The sequence below is a fragment of the Lactuca saligna genome, chromosome 8 (assembly GCF_052625555.1).
Source record: "Lactuca saligna cultivar CGN05327 chromosome 8, ASM5262555v1, whole genome shotgun sequence".
NCBI classification, from domain to species: Eukaryota; Viridiplantae; Streptophyta; class Magnoliopsida; order Asterales; family Asteraceae; genus Lactuca; species Lactuca saligna.
Window position 1 is genome coordinate 148,379,200 of NC_136424.1, and position 18,371 is coordinate 148,397,570.

General features: G+C 32.7%; 1 protein-coding gene across 1 annotated transcript; it reads right to left on the bottom strand.

Annotated features, from left to right (window-relative positions):
* Nucleotides 1-769: 769 nt before the first annotated feature.
* On the bottom strand, nucleotides 770-4,078 carry LOC145011889 (Phototropic-responsive NPH3 family protein). The gene is made up of 3 exons (XM_078970635.1): nucleotides 3,772-4,078; nucleotides 2,196-3,414; nucleotides 770-1,425 (listed from the first exon to the last, which is right to left on the bottom strand). Exons 1-3 carry the CDS (start codon nucleotides 3,837-3,839, stop codon nucleotides 940-942), a joined length of 1,773 nt encoding a protein of 590 aa, XP_078826761.1. The 5' UTR covers nucleotides 3,840-4,078; the 3' UTR covers nucleotides 770-939.
* Nucleotides 4,079-18,371: the final 14,293 nt, after the last annotated feature.

Below are 18,371 nucleotides of genomic sequence, written 5' to 3' on the forward strand. Positions count from 1 at the left end.
GTGTTATTGTGTTTCCTTGGTGACAATCACAACTCTTGGTCTTCATAGAGGTAGTGTGAAAGTCGTATATCGAGGATTTACAAATGTTTGTCTTTGAAGCATGTTGGTTGGGCAATCTTCTTCTTGTACTACATTGCCCACTTATAAAAAAAAACTATTATTTATTGTGATAATGTTAATGCTATTTACCATGTGAGAAATCTAGTTCAACGTGAACGCACAAAGCATATTGAAAATGACATTAACTTTGTTTGAGAAAAAATTGTTTGGGGTGTATTTGAGTGTTGCGTGTCCCATGAAGGTACCGACTAGTGGATGCATTCACAAAAGGTATTCTATTTGATGATTTTCGAGACAGTCTAAACAGACGACCATCAGATACTATTAGTGATATCTTACCACCTTATTTGATGTAGACTATAACTTATCTTTAGATTGACTTTCCTTGTAGATAGCGAAATTATTTTATATATAGAGGACCCTTTGAGATTAATTGCATGAAGGGTTGCATTACCTTAAAGATTAGAGCGTTGGAAGATGTTAGATTAGATGTCACATGAATTATGGCATATCGAAATACTAACGAACCAACTACTTTTTTTAGTTCATGGGCATATATTGCAATGTACAATATGTTAACAAGAAACAAACTCAAAATGCAATATTGTTTAAAGAGAAAATAACAAGTATGAAGGCATATGAGCATATGAGGAATAATGAATTGCTCTTTATTAAAAAGCGTAAGATATATATTCTAGAGCCAATCACAAAATGAAAATTACTTAAATCTAATTATAAGAAAAAATACAATCGTCTTCTTCATAAATTACATAATTCAATCAAATTTATAGTAAATAACACATTGATAACATGTTCCATCATTTAAAACAAATTTGATTGATTTCCTCTATTCCATAAAAACCGATACACAATTTCAACTCAAGATATCGAGTATCCCCTCTTCCGAGACCTCGACTTGTGTTGTTTCCCACTTGTGGGACCCGCAAATATTCCAAATTTTCTCGATATCGACGTCAAAAACGTTTTCCCATTTCTCGATTTATCCATCATTCCTTGTTTCATACAAACTTGTTCCTTTTCCAAATCACTTAGTCTTACTCGCATTCTTGAAATCTCTAATTTTAGGTCACGGTTCTCTCTTCTTAGAGACGCGTATGTGTCGCGTGGCGACATGGGTGCACTGGGTGCACCACTGGGTGCACCGGACATGTAGCCAGAGAAGGCTGATGGTCCGGTGATGGCGGTTCGTAGGCGGAGTTGTTCAAAGTAGAGGACCCGAACCGCCATGTGGGCGGGTAGGCGGTCGTTTTGTGCCGCGTGGTTTGATGCTTCTTGAGATAGCTTTTCACAGTCTATGAATTTGCATAGTCTTTTACGGTCGTGTTCTGTTAGCGTAGGATGGGCCTAATTGGTCATAAGAATAATAAATAGGAGTGTAAGGTAAACTTTTTTGTTTCCTTTTTTATCTTCTGTTAAATGTTGTCTTGATATAAACATTGACATGTTATGGATAAATGACCTTTAAAAGAAAACATTGACATGTTACTCATACATCTTTTTTCTTTTTTTCTCTTGTGTCGTCATTTACTCATACATCTCTTATATATTATTAACTATACAACAATATGTGTTTCTTTTTTATTTGATGCAGAAAAACACCTTAACAAATTTTGCTGCATTTAGTTTTGTTTGAATTTCTAAGGAACACTTATGGAAGCCAATTTGACCATTATTTATTTTGCAATTTTTTTTGCACTATATAACATCATTTTCAAAAAAATTATGTCATTTTGCAAAAAAAAAAAAAAAAAAAAAAAAAAAAATCATAAAATATGATGTCAAAAAAAGTGATATCATAAATAAGAAATCATTTTAGGAAATTCTATACATACCCCAAATTGTTTTGTACCTTTACGTGTGGAATAATGTTTGTGTACCCTGATAATTTATATGAGTGAGATCCAAATTTTTTCCTAAAATAAGTCATCATTATTTGATAAATGTTGAAAATAATGATAATTTTGCAATATGACCCCTCCATTTTTGGTCATTTTTATGATTAGCTCTATTCTTTTTATATTTTTCCTTTCCATTTCATATTCGTGTTATTCTAAACATCATTTATACAGACAACACTTTATTATGATACCAGGTAAAAAAAAGTTACGCGTTACCTTGAGATATATATCAACCGCTCGGTAAAGTCCATCATCGATAACACGGGCATAATCCGGCAAAACTTCAATCATAGCAACAAACTTTTGAAAACTCAAGTAAGGATCCGGAGCAATTTCCGCCAAATACGCATCCACAATCCTTCCAACTTTTAGCAACGAACTATGACTCGTGGACCCCACACCCCCTTCCGATTCATACCCACAATCATCATCATCTTCCACCTCCTCAATTATCTGCAAAAATTGCACTAAAATCCTATGAATCGTATCAACATCAAACATCGAATCCCCCGTTTGAACACTCGGTATAAGCAAATCATCAAGTGAAACCGATTCTAATCTAACCGCAATCCTTCTCTCAATTCCAAGCCTACACCCAAGACTCGAATCCACCATAATCGCCATTCTCAACATCCCAAAAAGAAAATCTATAGGAATCAATGAGCTATTCTCCATTGGTAATAAACTTTCAAGAGTTTCCAAAATTACCCTTTGCCCCGTTTCCAAAACCGGAATCGTTCTTGCGGGATTCCAAATCCGGGATTTTCCGATTCCCTTTAAAGATTCCCGAGCGTAATACATTATAGATGAAATCACACTATCTTGTCGAATACCTCTACTTACCATTACCGAAATTACCCTTTGATAAAAATCGATTTTTAAACCTGATAAATCTTCAATCCACCATTCTTGGCGTCTACCCTTTTCATCTATCACCCGATTGTCACATTCTAAACGGGATAAACCCGCGACCAATTGCTCTTTACAAGCGTTCTCAGCGATAAAGTCGACTAATTTGTTCACAATCCCGACTTCATCTGCTATGGGAAGAATCATCTCGCAAGAACGTAAAACTTGTATCGATTTTTCAAGATTTTGTGAGACGATCTCGTTTAGGTACGATTCTGTTCGTGTAATTAGGTTTTCGTTGCGGTAATTTTCAGTCATTTCGAGGTATACGGCGGCGCAGTGGAGGTAGGCGACGTTTGCCGGTGTGATTTCGAAATTGACACCGTAGCAGAATTTTGCGGCGAGTTCGAATGCCTCGGGCCCACCGGGGAAGTTGATGAGGTCTAGTTTCGAGAGATTTGTGTCTTTTGTTTCGGCCACCATTTTTCTTATTCTTCCGCTTTGTGATACGAGAGGGAATTTGTGGAGGAGGAAAGAGGTGTCGTCGATTGTGATTGTGATATCTCCGGCGACATCTGAAAAGATACTGGGAAAAAGAAAGGTACATAACAGTTTAATAATACAGGAATCGAATCAAAGTAAATAATGGCATGTTAAGAAGTGAAAAAAGTGTACATTTGTGGATGTACACTCTTAATTAAAAATCTGCTTTATGTTTTGGATGCATTCATCAACATTTATACAAAATTCATAAATCGCAAATCCCTAGCTCGGTGGAAATCGATAGATTCTTGAGGTAACAACAATGGAATCAAGTAAATCAATCATCGATAATCACAATAAACCAGGAAATTTGCGCGAAAACACGAATTACGATCTATGAAGCATATAAGTCGAGGTTACAAAGAGGAAAATGCATACTCAATCTGTTATCTGTACATACCGATTAGCGAAGGAGTTGCAGAACATGGGAGTAGGGGAGGAGCGGTTGTTGTGGTCGGAAAGTACCATCGTCGTACCACCACCAGCAACCACCGTAGAGCTAGTGATCACCACCAGAAAGAAGCAGTTGCGACTTGGAAGATATGTGTATCACTGTATCCGTTTCAACAGCAACGGCAAAATGCAGAAAAAAGATAAACATAAATGGCAGTGACAACGTAACCAATAATGGAGACTACTACAAAGATAATAATGCACTACTTTTCAAGCTTACACAAATGATCAAAATGCACAATTCACTCATCTTCGAAAATAAATACCTTATCTAGATAATTTATTTTTATGTAAACATAGACCCCAGCAAAAACAATGGAGGTCACATACTCACATTTACCGAAAAATCTGGCGTGGAGTAAGAGATTATGTACAAGTAATAATGCATGAAGATACAACCCACAAAGAGCATGCATTGTGTTCACTTTTTGTTGCTGCTGACTGCTTTTCGTCTTTAGGACTGGAGCTCATGTCTGCTTTTGCTTTTCCGTTTCACTTGTCTTAGAGTGTAGTCAAATTTTTATAAATGGTCCCTTTGCTTTCAAAAGTATACGACCAATAGCTTTTATGATGAATTTCTTTGCATAGATAGTGCTCAAAAATCTTTACATGAATAGTCTCCATTTGTTTAGCACCATTCTCTCTCTCTCTCTCTCTCTCTCTCTCTCTCTCTATATATATATATATATATATATATATATATATATATATATATATATATATATATATATATATATATATATATATATATATATATTTCATCGATTAAGAATTAGAGAGTTACCAGGTTTGTTTTAATTCTTTTTCTCAATATGAATTTTATTATCAACGTTGTAAGGTTGTTACTTTTTTTTACAATGATTGCAGTAGACGCTAATGAAATTAAAGTCTTGAGTTAAGCTTAGCGGGTGTCAGGTTTGGATAATTTTTTTTCTTTTAAATTAGAACTACTAATGTTCTTTAAAATTACATAATCGAAGTGAGTAAATTAATCCAATTCTTTAACTGTTTCCTCAAATTTCTAATAGTGTTATTTTAATTGAAAATCTAGAAGAGATTTCTTTTCTGTAGAAGAAATTGTTGCTTTATAAGAGACATTTATTTTCTAATGAAGAAATTGATAATCTTTCGTAATACTAAATTTTAAATTTTGTGTTTATAACAATGATTATAACTATAACACCATAATATAAAAATCATATCTTATTGTAGCTTTATTCATTCCAAATTTCATTTTGTTCTCACTAAAATATTTATTGAAATATAGGATTGAAAACATTATATGATTCATCTATTTATATTATAATTGTAAAGTTGTTTGTACAATTCATTTGTATTTAGATACTCCTAAAATATAGAATGGATGAGAGGCGGAACACATGATCAACCGATGCATTATTATGGTAACAACAAGCAAAACAGTTGAAGAGAGATACAATATATGTATAGAGAATAATGGAGTCTGTAAAAGAAGAAGAATAACCGGTCAAACACCATCTTTGTTCTCATATTATCTTTGAAAATTTTGAGTTGATTCATAGTATTTTAGGTTTTTAACTATTTCTCACTAGACTTCCATGTAATTTCATATTTTCATTACTGGATATAGTAAAGACTATGAGTTTTTAGAATTTATTCTAATACAAACCAATTACTACTTTCTTTTCTATAGAAGCTTGCTACCTACGTGCACAATATTAACTTTTATCAGACAATCTTCTTTGTAGAAGGTTAAAAAGTCAAAAGAAACTTAAACACAAGAAATCACAACATCAACCGTTCTTATCTATTAAGAACCAGAAGGTTTTCAAGTATACTTACACAACAAACCTCTCTACAAATCACTCCTCTCATTACAAATGATCCTCACTATAGATTCTCTCATCTAATTTACTCTCATACAACTATATGAATCAAAACAAGAACTGAAGCAAAAATCAAACTCTATGAACAGATGAAGACTATATGAACAGAGAAGAGGATTAACTCGTAAATCTCATACTTTCATACATAACTGAGTATATATATGATATACAAACTATACGGGTCAACTAGTATCCAAATAGATCCGCGTATTAACCATTTTAATATACTACTATTTCAGCCCAATAGATTCACAAAATGTTCAATATATATCCTCCTGCACAAACACCAATATATACAAGAAATATATATAAACAAATGAATAATCAATTAATAACAAACAAAAAAGGATACTTAAAAAGGATATAATTATAAGTTTGCAATATTCACTCTTATAATTCAACACCCCTCCTCAAACTTATAATTCAAATAAGTTCAATACTTATTCTGAAATGGATCAACAAGACCCAATCCTTTACAAATCCATTCATGCTGAGCAACCCCCAAAGGTTTAGTAAAAATGTCTGCCAGATTAAAATCTGAACTCACCTTATGTACTTCAATTACTCCTTTTGATACCTTATCTCTTATAAAATGAGTATCAACATCAAAATGTTTTGTTTTCTCATGAAAAACTAGGTTATGTACAAGTTTTATTGCTGACTCATTGTCACAAAAAATTGAAACAGGAGTTAAGCCTTTTAACCCAACATCAAACAGTATTTTTAAAATCCACATAATTTCACAAGAAATAACACCAAGTGCCCTATATTCTGATTCAGTAGAAGATCTAGAAATAGTTTCTTGTTTCTTACTTTTCCAAGAAACAATTGTATTTCCAAGAAATACAACATACCCTGTAACTGACCTTCTAGATACTAAACATTTAGCCCAATCAGCATCAACAAAACTTTTTAAATTTAGATTTCCCTTGGTAATTGAAAAACCCCTTCCAGGATTTAACTTCAAATATCTAAGTAATCTTACAGCAACATTAAAATGAGATTTTCTTGGAGAATGCATAAACTGACTCAAAACTTGAACAACATATGAAATATCTGGACGAGTAATAGTTAAATAAATGAGTTTTCCAACCAACTTTTGAAAAAGAACAACATTTTGTACCAATGTATCATTAGCATCAATTCCTTCTCCTCTAATTACAACATTATAGTCAAGAGGAGTTTTCACAGGTTTACAACCTAACATACCAAATTCATGCAATAATTCCATACAATATTTTCTCTGACTTAAACAAACACCTTTATTAATGTCTATTACTTCAATTCCCAAAAAATACTTTAATTTTCCCAAATCCTTGATTAAAAATTTAGATTTTAAAAAATCTTTTACTTTATTTATTTCTTTATCACAATTACCACTCAAGATTATATCATCCACATAAACAAGTAATATAACAATATTACCATTAGAAGCCTTTATAAATAACGAGAAATCATTTACACTTTGAACAAAACCATATTCAAGTAAAAAACCACATAATTTTTCATTCCACTTCCTAGGAGCATGCTTTAACCCATATAATGATTTCAACAACTTACAAACTTTGTTACTATTATTTTTATTATTGTAACCAAGTGGTAATGTCATATAAACATCGTCATCCAATTCTCCATAAAGAAAAGCATTATTTATGTCTAGTTGAAACAAATTCCAATCAAAATTAATTGCAAGTGAAATAACAATTCTGATAGACACCATTTTTGCAACAGGTGAAAATGTCTCATCAAAATCTATACCTTCTCTTTGATTATATCCCTTAGCTACAAGCATTGCCTTAAATCTCTCTATTTCACCATTAGACTTGTACTTTATTTTATATACCCATTTACAGCCAATAGGTTTTCTATCAGTAGGTAAATCACAGATTTCCCAAGTATTATTTCTATACAAAGCTTCAATTTCTTCATTCATAGCATTTATCCAATTAGGATCCAAAGATGCTTGTGATAAGATTGTGGTTCAACAGATTTATTTAATTGTGTTGCAAAACATTTATTATCTTGACTAAGAAAAGAATAATAACAGACCTTTCAATCCCATATTTATACTTTCCTTCTACAACAAAATCATTGAATTTTTGAGGAAATTTAGACTCACGATTAGATTTTCTTACACCTAGCAACAGAGAATCATGAGTTACAACATTATTATCTAAATTTTCCTCAGAACTATTACTGGGAATGGATACAACAATATCTGGTTGCGAACCAGATGTTTCACAACCATGAGTACCCTCCTGATTAGATGTTGTTGCATCTAAACTATAACTACCATCCACATCAAAATCAGTTGCACCAGATGGTTGATCAACAACTGTATCACCATCCTGATTATTACACCCTAATTCACCACTATTTTGATTTTTATCAAAATTTTCAGAAAATAATAGCTCATCATTGGAAAATGGATCATGATTATTAAAAACAGTTCTCTCAAAGAATTGAGAATCTTCATTTGATTTAGAAGCCAACTTAAAAGGAAAGACAGATTCATAAAATTTTACATCCCTGGAAAAGAAACAAAAACCATTATCAAGACTATATAATTTGTAACCTTTTTTAACATTCGAATACCCAATAAGAACACATTTCTCACAACGTTCAGAAAATTTATCAGTATTGTTTAACTTGGTTGCAAAAGCTAAACAACCAAACACACGAATTTTGTCATAAACTGGAACACGATTATAGATTAATTCAAATGGAGTTTTACCATTTAAAACAGATGAAGGAGTTCTATTTATTAGAAAAGCTGCAGTTAAAATAGAATCTCCCCAAAAAATTTTAGGCAAGCCAGCTTGAAACAACAAAGACCTAGCAACATTCAACAAATGCCTATGCTTCCGCTCTACCACTCCATTTTGTTGTGGAGTGTGAACACAAGAAGTCTGATGAACAACTCCTTTGGCTTTAAGAAAACTATTCATTTTTTGATTAACAAATTTTGTTCCATTATCAGATCTAATAACTTTTAGACTAGCATTAAATTGATTTTCCAATATCATAACAAACTCATGAAAACAACCAAATACTTCATCCTTAGATTTCATCAAATAAACCCATGTAGCTATAGTGAAATCATCTACAATAGTAAGAAAGAATTTAAAACCACCAATACTAGCAACTTTATATGGACCCCAAACATCTAAATGAACAAGTTCTCCTAGACAAAAAGACTTATGTTCACTTAAAGGAAAAGATTCTCTAGTTTGTTTAGCCTTATGGCAAACCTCACATGGCATAACTGATTCATTATCAAAATTTAAAACTGATTTTACAGTACTTAGAGCTTTATCAGCAGGATGTCCCATCCTATTATGCCATGTTAATTTTGATATAAAACACTTATGACAATTAACAACAGAATTTGACCTACCTAACAACTGATTTTCCAAATAATACAGACCTCCAGATTCTTTACCAGTCATCACAGTCTCCATTGACAGTGAATCCTGAACATAACAGTTATTTTCATCAAAAACAACTCTACACTTATTTTCTTTACATATCTTGTGAACAGACAAAAGATTAACATGAAAATCAGGTATAACAAAGACATCTGACATGCTAATAGAATCAGAAAGAATAATGTTTCCAATCTTATCTATTTTAGCAGTTGAACCATTAGGATGATCAACTCTTAGATTCAGTTTGGAAACATCCACAAAATCTGAAAATTGTGAATCAGTAGCAGTCATATGTTGACTAGCTCCTGAATCAACAACCCATTTTATTTTATTTAAAAAAAACATTATTACAAGATATACCTGCCATATTAGCATTAGCAGATACACCTTCTAACAACTCTTTTTCATGAAGAAGAGACATCAACTTTGAGTATTGATCACTTGTTAAAAAATGATGACCAGACTTATCAGAAGAAACAACTGAAGCATTAGTATTTGTACTTTCAATAACATGAGAAGAAGTACCAGTCACAGTTGGTGACTTATTAAACTCAGACTTGGGTTTAAAATCCTTAGGATACCCAATAAGCTTATAACATTTCTCAATAGTATGACCCTTTATCCCACAATTTTTACATATTAAATTCTGATTTCTTCCTTTAAACTTCTTGTTATTAGCAATTTTACCAGCAAAAGCTGAAGAATTTTGAATTTTAGTGGATAACACAGAAACACTTCCATGCTTCTGATTAGACTCTTCTCTAGAAACAATTGAAAAAGCAGTTTTAACATCAGGTAAAGGTTCCATTATTAGAATATAACTTTTAACTGGGTTATATGAATCATCAAGACCATTGAGAAATTGCATAAGTTTCATGAGCTTTGAATGATTTTTAGTATGAGTAGCAGCTTCACAAGTGCAATCTGGACACTTTGTTAAGCCATCAAAATCTTTCCATAAACCATCCAACTTATTAAAATAATCTGAAACAGACATGCTCCCTTGTGTGAGACCATTAATTTGTTGATGAATGTTAAAAACAACAGAACCATCAGCCTTAAAATAAGTTTCACAAAGTTCATTCCAAACATCTAAAGCAAACTCAGAACAAGCATGCCCAATGTAAATAGATTCAGAAAGTGAGTTAAGAATCCAAGAACATACAACAGCATTAACTCTGTCCCACTTTAGAGATTTAATTGCATCCTTATTATCTTTTAATTCAGTACCTTCTATAAAACCTTGTTTGTTTCTGGCTTTAAGTGCCCTAGTCATCGAACTTTTCCAAACCCTAAAGTTTTCCGTACCAAGTAATTTGAAACTTATAATAGTTGTTACAGAATGATCCGATGGATGCAAATAAAGAGGATCATCAAAATCAACAACATCAGTTTTACTAGATGATTCTGGTGGTGTATCACCCATGATCAATCAAACAAATAACAAATCAAAAAAACAAATACGTTCAGAAAACCAAACAAAAAACCAATAAGATCAGATAGAAAGAAGCTGATCTATCAGGAGTTAAAGACTAGAAGGCGTGCGAAACTTACAGTGATCCTCAAAAACAAGCTCAGCAAGCGGCAATGTAGTTCCGATGAATCCGAAACACAGATTCACCGCTGAACACCGAATCGGGCATTCAAATGCCAGAACCAACCTGATTTAGTACCTTGTTTACACAATCTTAATGTTGACCGTCAAGATAGCGTTGACCGTTAAGACTAACACAATGTTAACCCTAAACGTTTACTACTATCTTGATCGTTTACTCTTAAGACGCGACAAGAGAACCACCAAGTTGATGATTTCTTCACAATTTTTACGATCTAAGCAGATCTAAACAAACCCTAGATCTGTTCAGATCTAACAACCACCCGATGAAGAATAAACCAAATCAGAACCAGATCTAGATCAAAGATCTGAAACCCTAACTTGATCTAAGCTAAATAACCTGAAACCCTAACTCGATCTAGATGACAACAGATCACGAACCAATGGAACCTGTCTCTGATACCATCAAAAGAAACTTAAACACAAGAAATCACAACATCAACAGTTCTTATCTATTAAGAACCAGAAGGTTTTCAAGTATACTTACACAACATACCTCTCTACAAATCACTCCTTTCATTACAAATGATCCTCACTACAGATTCTCTCATCTAATCTACTCTCATACAACTATATGAATCGAAACAAGAACTGAAGCAAGAAATCAAACTCTATGAACAGATGAAGACTATATGAACAGAGAAGAGGATTAACTCGTAAATCTCATACTTTCATACATAACTGAATATATATATATATATATATATATGATATACAAACTATACGGGTCAACTAGTATCCAAATAGATCCGCATATTAACCTTTTTAATATACTACTATTTCAGCCCAATAGATTCACAAAATGTTCAATATATATCCTCCTGCACAAACACCAATATATACAAGAAATATATATAAACAAATGAATAATCAATTAATAACAAACAAAAAAGGATACTTAAAAAGGATATAATTATAAGTTTGCAATATTCACTCTTATAATTCAACAAAAAGCTTCAAGTAGATAGAGGAAAAGATGTTCGCTAAATTTTGGTTCACTCACCAAGTTTTACGAATTCTTCTGTTTTGGTTGATGCATTATTGATTTTGAAGCTAAAAATGTTAAATTATCAAGTTGGTCGCTACTTTTTTGGAAAACCTCAAAACTTCATTGTCATTTTAGGCAAAAAAAAGTCTACATAAGAAAAATTATCAAACTTTGTTGTTTTTCATTGATAAAGCTAAAATAATGTGGTTAAAACCACAAATATGATCAACATATAATTATTTGTGTGTAGTTTATTTTAGTGGTATAAAATGAATTACATATTTATCATTATTTCGTTTGTATTTATTTTAAAATTTTACTTTATAAATTACTTCATCTTTACACCTTGATATTTAACATTTTCTTTAAAAAAAAAATATAATATTAATATCTTCATATATAACTTTTTTTAATCAACTCGTGTAGTATACGGGTCTTACACCTAATTGAGTGAATGTATGTATTAATATGGATCAATCATTTCAAAAACACGAATAAAGGTAAATTTATAATCTTAATTATTACTTAATTTTAGTAATTAAATAATTAAATCATTAATCTAATCTTAACTATTAATTAACTTTAATAATTAAATCATTAATCAAGGCAAATTGTTTAATGTTTTAAAACCCTACGTATCGATCCAAGCCCCCAAAAAAAACATCAACCTTCTTCTTCATGTCCCTTCTTCACCGTCAACCACGACTTCTTCATACCCATTACTACTGCTTTTATTACTTGAAAAAGAGGAATCAGAGAGCCAGAAGCAGACTTCATAAATCCATCCAGTTCCACATCCTGTAGATATATCACCAACAGGAAAAAATGAAAAAAATTATCCTCTAAACTTATTTCGCCAAAAGGAAAAAATGAAAAAAAATATTCCCTAAACTTCTAAATATGCATCTGATACCGATCATTCACAATCGTTTGGTTTGAATCCTAAATCAACATTTGATTCCAATCCTTCTCATAAATTTCGATTACTACTTTAAATAATGATTTCTTAATAGTGTAGTGAGTACCCTATCAAGTTCCATGTCTCCCAATGAGTTTTTTTGGATATTAGCAATTGTCTCGCTTCTGAGTTGTACGAAATGTATAAGACTACTGGGTGGGCAACATGTTATTACATGTTATCACATCCAAAATGTACACCTCATAATCTTAGCCATAGATTGGTGTTATAACACCCAAAGTGGAAATGGACAACACCAAATAACATGTGATAACATACCTTTTTTTTATGTTTTTAATTTCTATTTTTCCAATTTGTTTTATTTTTTTTATTTATGTCATAATATTAATAAAAAAACATATAAATTAATAACACATATAATTTAATTAAATCCTAAACTAAAAATAACATTTAAAAACTGTACAAATAAAAAACATTGAATAAAAACATATGATAGTCCTAAACATTTGTGCTCGATCTTTGCCTTCATTTTTGGAGCATTAGCAATTATCTCGGTGGCATATTATCCTCGCTAGTGCAAAGAATCGCCAAATCCTTCGTCATCCGATCTTCCTCGTCTTCTTGACATAGGAACTCCAAATGCTCACGTTGCAAGTCATATCTTTTAATTGTGATGTCGTTGTGGACGTCAATTTTCTGTTTCAGTTCTGTAGGGAAATTTAGGGCTTGTGGTGGAGATCTGGATACTAACTTGGATCGTCATATCACTTTCCGAACTGATATTTCTATCATATGCCTGGGTTACAAGAAATTCAACTTAGGATAATCCAAGTGGACACTTACGATTTTAGGCACCAAAATCGTAAGCCAATATGCTAGCGGATTCTGTGAAAGTATGATGAAAAACGAGAGCTTAAGATCGTGTATATCTTCTGAAAAGAAGATTCGTTTATATAATAAACGATATTAGGGTTTCATTAGGGTTGGGCCGCTATGGGTTCCTTTGGAAACAAGTCAGAGTAATCCGAATTTTGATGAGGATTTATGGTTACCAAAGCTAACGAGTTTCGTTAGTTTTACCATAATGACCCTCAAGAATCAGAATAACCCACTATGTAGCCATATTAGGGACCCTAGTCAGGGGATCTGCCCCTTGGACCCTGCTAAGGGTGCTTCCCTTAGATCCCGCTAAAGAAGCGTTGCCCCTTTGGAAACCCCGGACCCAGGGGCGCTGCCCCCAAATCACCGACTAGTCATCGAACTAATTTGATCTTATTCATGTGTGCACTCCGCACCAACCCGTACACATATTAGAAAACAAATTAAAAAGCCCCTTAGCTTAATGCTAATTCCAGTTACATAAAAATGACATTGTGACACTAAAATCACCAACAAGTTCTGCATGCTATTGAAGTTTACTTTCGTTTTCCTCTTTATGTTATTGAGCCCGCTTCACTTTGTCGTTCCTTATCGGCCGTCAGCACGTGGATATCTCTTCGATGTTGCTAAGGTCTTCTGGGAGCTCATCGGTGTTGACATTGAGGTCAATGTTCGTGCGTACATCGGAAATGTCGACAAAACCCGAGTCACGAGATCTCTTTGATTGTTTTTCCGATGATTTTGGCATTCTAGTCCATTTTGAGTCTTCCTTAACAATCCCCCAAATTTTTTCATAGTAAAAACGTGACCTGTATCGACATGATATTGCTCCGTCCCCGCTCTAAACACATCGAAATCGGTCACACCACTTTGCTTATGCAAGGAAAGTTTATTGCAGATGGAATTGAACTTGGTGCACTTCTTTCTATTTTGAGTCCACTTGCTACTCAGCATATCGTGATTGCGATATGTGTCCTCCTTCTTCAACTTTGCGTGAAATTTTCCAAGCACAACTTCCCAAAAAGCAACTTTTCTCATATCATTTCCCTTAGTTGGGTTTTTCATGTGACACCTCCAACATATACTCTTCCTCCGTTATCCACCATGCTGGAGGTTCTTTCGATTGCTCCACCTCAACCACAACCTCTTTCGCTTTCCCTTTCGTTCTTGTTCTCCCTTTCTTGGTCGTTGGTTTCCGACTACCCCCCGCTTGTGTCCTGACAACCGTTTTTCTCATGGGCGGTGGTTGTATGGTAGTTTGTGGCATGGAATCAAGGGTTTTGAAAAGGTTTTATGGAAGGTTTGCATTTTGTTGCATACAAGGAGATGTTGGGAATTGTATTAGGGTGAGGCGGGATTGAAAAAGTTGTTGGAAACTGGTAGTTATGGTGAGCATTACAAGTTGAGAAGGTTTGAGTGGAGTGGATGTGTTTGTTTTTAGAGGAGGAGTGTTCAGGTTTTGATCCATATTTGGTTGTGCTGCTTGTAAAAACTAAAGTGAAAAAGATGAGAGAAAATGAAGGTATTATGTTGGTAAAAAATAGAGTGAATATGTATTTATAGGTGAGTAAAATTGATATATATATATATATATATATATATATATATATATATATATATATATATATATATATATATGCCTAGGTTATTCTATTCTAACTAATTATTTAATTATTGTGTGGTTGTAGGAATGTTTATGGGCCATTCATTTTACTTATTTTAAGAAAGTGAATAAAACATATTATTAAATTAAAGATAATTAGAAAATACCATCTAATTTCATTTTAAGGGTATTTTATTCAATTAACATAAATTTAAAAAAGAGAAATTACATATTTTAAGGGATAATAGATTCTATTAATTTTAAAAATCTGATTGTAGGGATGATAATTCTCGGATATTCTGTCTGGATATTCTATGGATTTCCTATAATTATCACAATATAAATATTTTATCTTATATTTGATATTTATAATCTTTTATCTTAATCTTTCCTAGAGATTTCCTATAACTATCACAATATAAATCTTTTATCTTATATTTGATAATTATAATCTTTGATCTCATAATTATTTTGTGTGTGTGTGTGTGTGTATATATATATATATATATATAGACACATACACACACACACAAATTATGGTTATTTGAAAACATGATATTTGGTTAGAGTAACAACTAAGTATGGTGTATATCCCTAAATTTGACCAACATAACTTCTAGGTACTATGTTATCTGTAACGTCCGAGTCCCCAGGTATGCAAATCTATTCATTATTAAATTTAAAAGTTGTGAAGGGTTCGTGAGAATGTTGGGCGTACATTAGGTTCGCATAGTGTACTCCTCACATGCATGTAATCGGGGTGAGCCCTGCATATGCCAGGCGTACTCAAGCCAGGGGTAAACCTTAATTTTTAGGGTTTGCACCCTATTTAAGATCATTAAAACCTTGAAGTGCATCACCTTTTCAACCCCCATTGCCTTTTAGTGATAATCTTGAAACCTAGCCATCTTAAGTGCATTTTTGAGCTTACAAAGAGTTTTGGGTGTTCCTTTGTGGTCTTGAAGAAGAAGGAAGCTTGAGGAGAAGCAAACGAGAAGAAGAAACTTGTAGGTCCAAAGTTTGTACATCATTTCTAGCCCATTAGAGGAATAAAGTCTGAAACTTGTTCATTGTAATCTTAGATCTAGGTTTAGGGAAGATGTTAGCATCTTTTGGTCCCATAACTTCGTCTTTTGGAGTATGGGCTACTCCAGGCCATTTGAGCCATCCTTTTGGACTCTTGTGTCACACCCCCGAACCAAGGATGACGGAAACGTCCGAGGATGGAGGACTTCATGTATAGTATCACAACAATTAGTATAATAGTGCTCAAAGTAAATACAACAATTATAAAAATAATTGAGAAAGTTACATCATTTCACAAGTTACATGTTTCAAAATCGATTACAATATAATGACAAAATGTTTTGATTAACGTTGAAGCATTCTATCCTCAAAATCTGGTAGTCACCGATTTCTATTGATAACTTGAGAATACAAGTAAATTTTGAAAGAGTATCAACAATTAAGTTGGTGAGTGCATAAGCTTTTGTATATACAATAGACATACTTTCATTGAAAATGTAAAGTATGCACAAGAAAAATCCCATATTTTCCGTATAAAATGGTATGTAGCCTTAATACCCAAAGACTGAAATGTACAAGTATTTTACCATACTTATAGTAGTCCATATTTCCTTGTAAAATGGTTTATAGCCTTAATACCCAAAGGATGAAATGTACAAGTATTTTACCATACTCATAGTTGTGTATGCAGATTTATAAAATAAAACCCCTTTTTAATTGTGGAAATTCCCGTAAACTATATGTGTCATTATCTCCCAATGTGAGTCATTATAACCATACTATGGCATAGTAGATCTGCTGTGACGTTCTTCAGGCGTCAGAAATTGTTATGACATTTGTCACCCCGACCGGCCAGTCGGGCTGTTGCAAGCAGCTTGGGTGTGGGTTGTCAATCCCAATATAGATCTATATACAATTATCACTCTCTCCCTACAAGAGACTTTGGTTATAACTTTCAGGAATTTTAACCCATACTCTAAGCGTACAATGAAGTAGTGTCTCACAATTTACGTTAACGAGTTTACGTGTAGAGTGAATAAAAAACCTTTTCTATAGTATAACTGAACCCATGTTTGTAGTGTATTTGTTGTGTAAGGAACTATAAACTATACCTTTTATAGTTTATTATACTTTTTTGTAGTGAATGAAAACTCTTTTAGTTGTGTAAACAAAATACTTTTCATAGTGAGTTTGTAGTGTGTAAGAAACATAAACTATTCCTATTATAGTTTATTACATGTGTTTGTAGTAATCGTAAAACTTATCATGAATGACTATTTCTGTTTGTGATATCAAACTAACAAGAAATACATTCACACATAGAAGTTTTATTGCTAGACACTTTGCTCAACATGTTACAAGGTATTAATAAATTGAAAGCTGTTTAACTAGTTTTTAACTTTTCTATATTGTTTTTAGAAAATCACAGAAAAATAATACGAAGTCGAAATCTAATTCTGTTAACTCTAAGAGTTCAGGAAGTGTGTCTAGTTTATTTATAATTTTTATTATGATTTTTAGTGGTCTCTAACTAGTGCGAAAACGCCCATATTCACAGACCGGTCCAAGTTCATTTTAAAAATGATAGGCAGTTTTGTAAAAATCACCATAAATGGTAGAAAAATCGTATGAGGATGTGCAAGTGGTCATTTTAAAGGTATAAATATGAAATATTTTCATATTGAACAGTTTTGAAAGTTATGGAGTTTAAGATGGTCAAAACAAATCGTGAATGAGCCAAATCTTTTCTGTTGAAAGCTCTCATTTGAATTTAAGCATGTTTTTTATATTGTGACTTGTATTCTCCCACATAAAAATAGTTAAAAACATGAAAAGAAGGGGGTATGAACTCACCTTGTATGATTTACTGAGATGGATGGTTGAAGAAGAGGGGTTTCCAAGTCAAGAACACTTGGAGAATGCTTGAGGATTCGAAGATCTATGAACAAATATGACGATATTTTTATAAGGAATCCATGATTTGTGTGAAGAAGTGTAGAATATTCAAGAGTAGGATGATGATACTTAACAAAGGTGGATGAAAAGCTTGATATCAGCCCTTGAATTCTCGAATTTTGAGAGAGAGAAAGCGAGAGGAAAATGAGTTTGTTTTTGGTGTGAAGTGAAGTCTTGGAGGTGAAAGTAAGATATATCTAAGATTTGGTTTGTGGAATCATATAGAGTGTTGGAAGATGCATAAAATGACAGTGATTTGATATGGTAA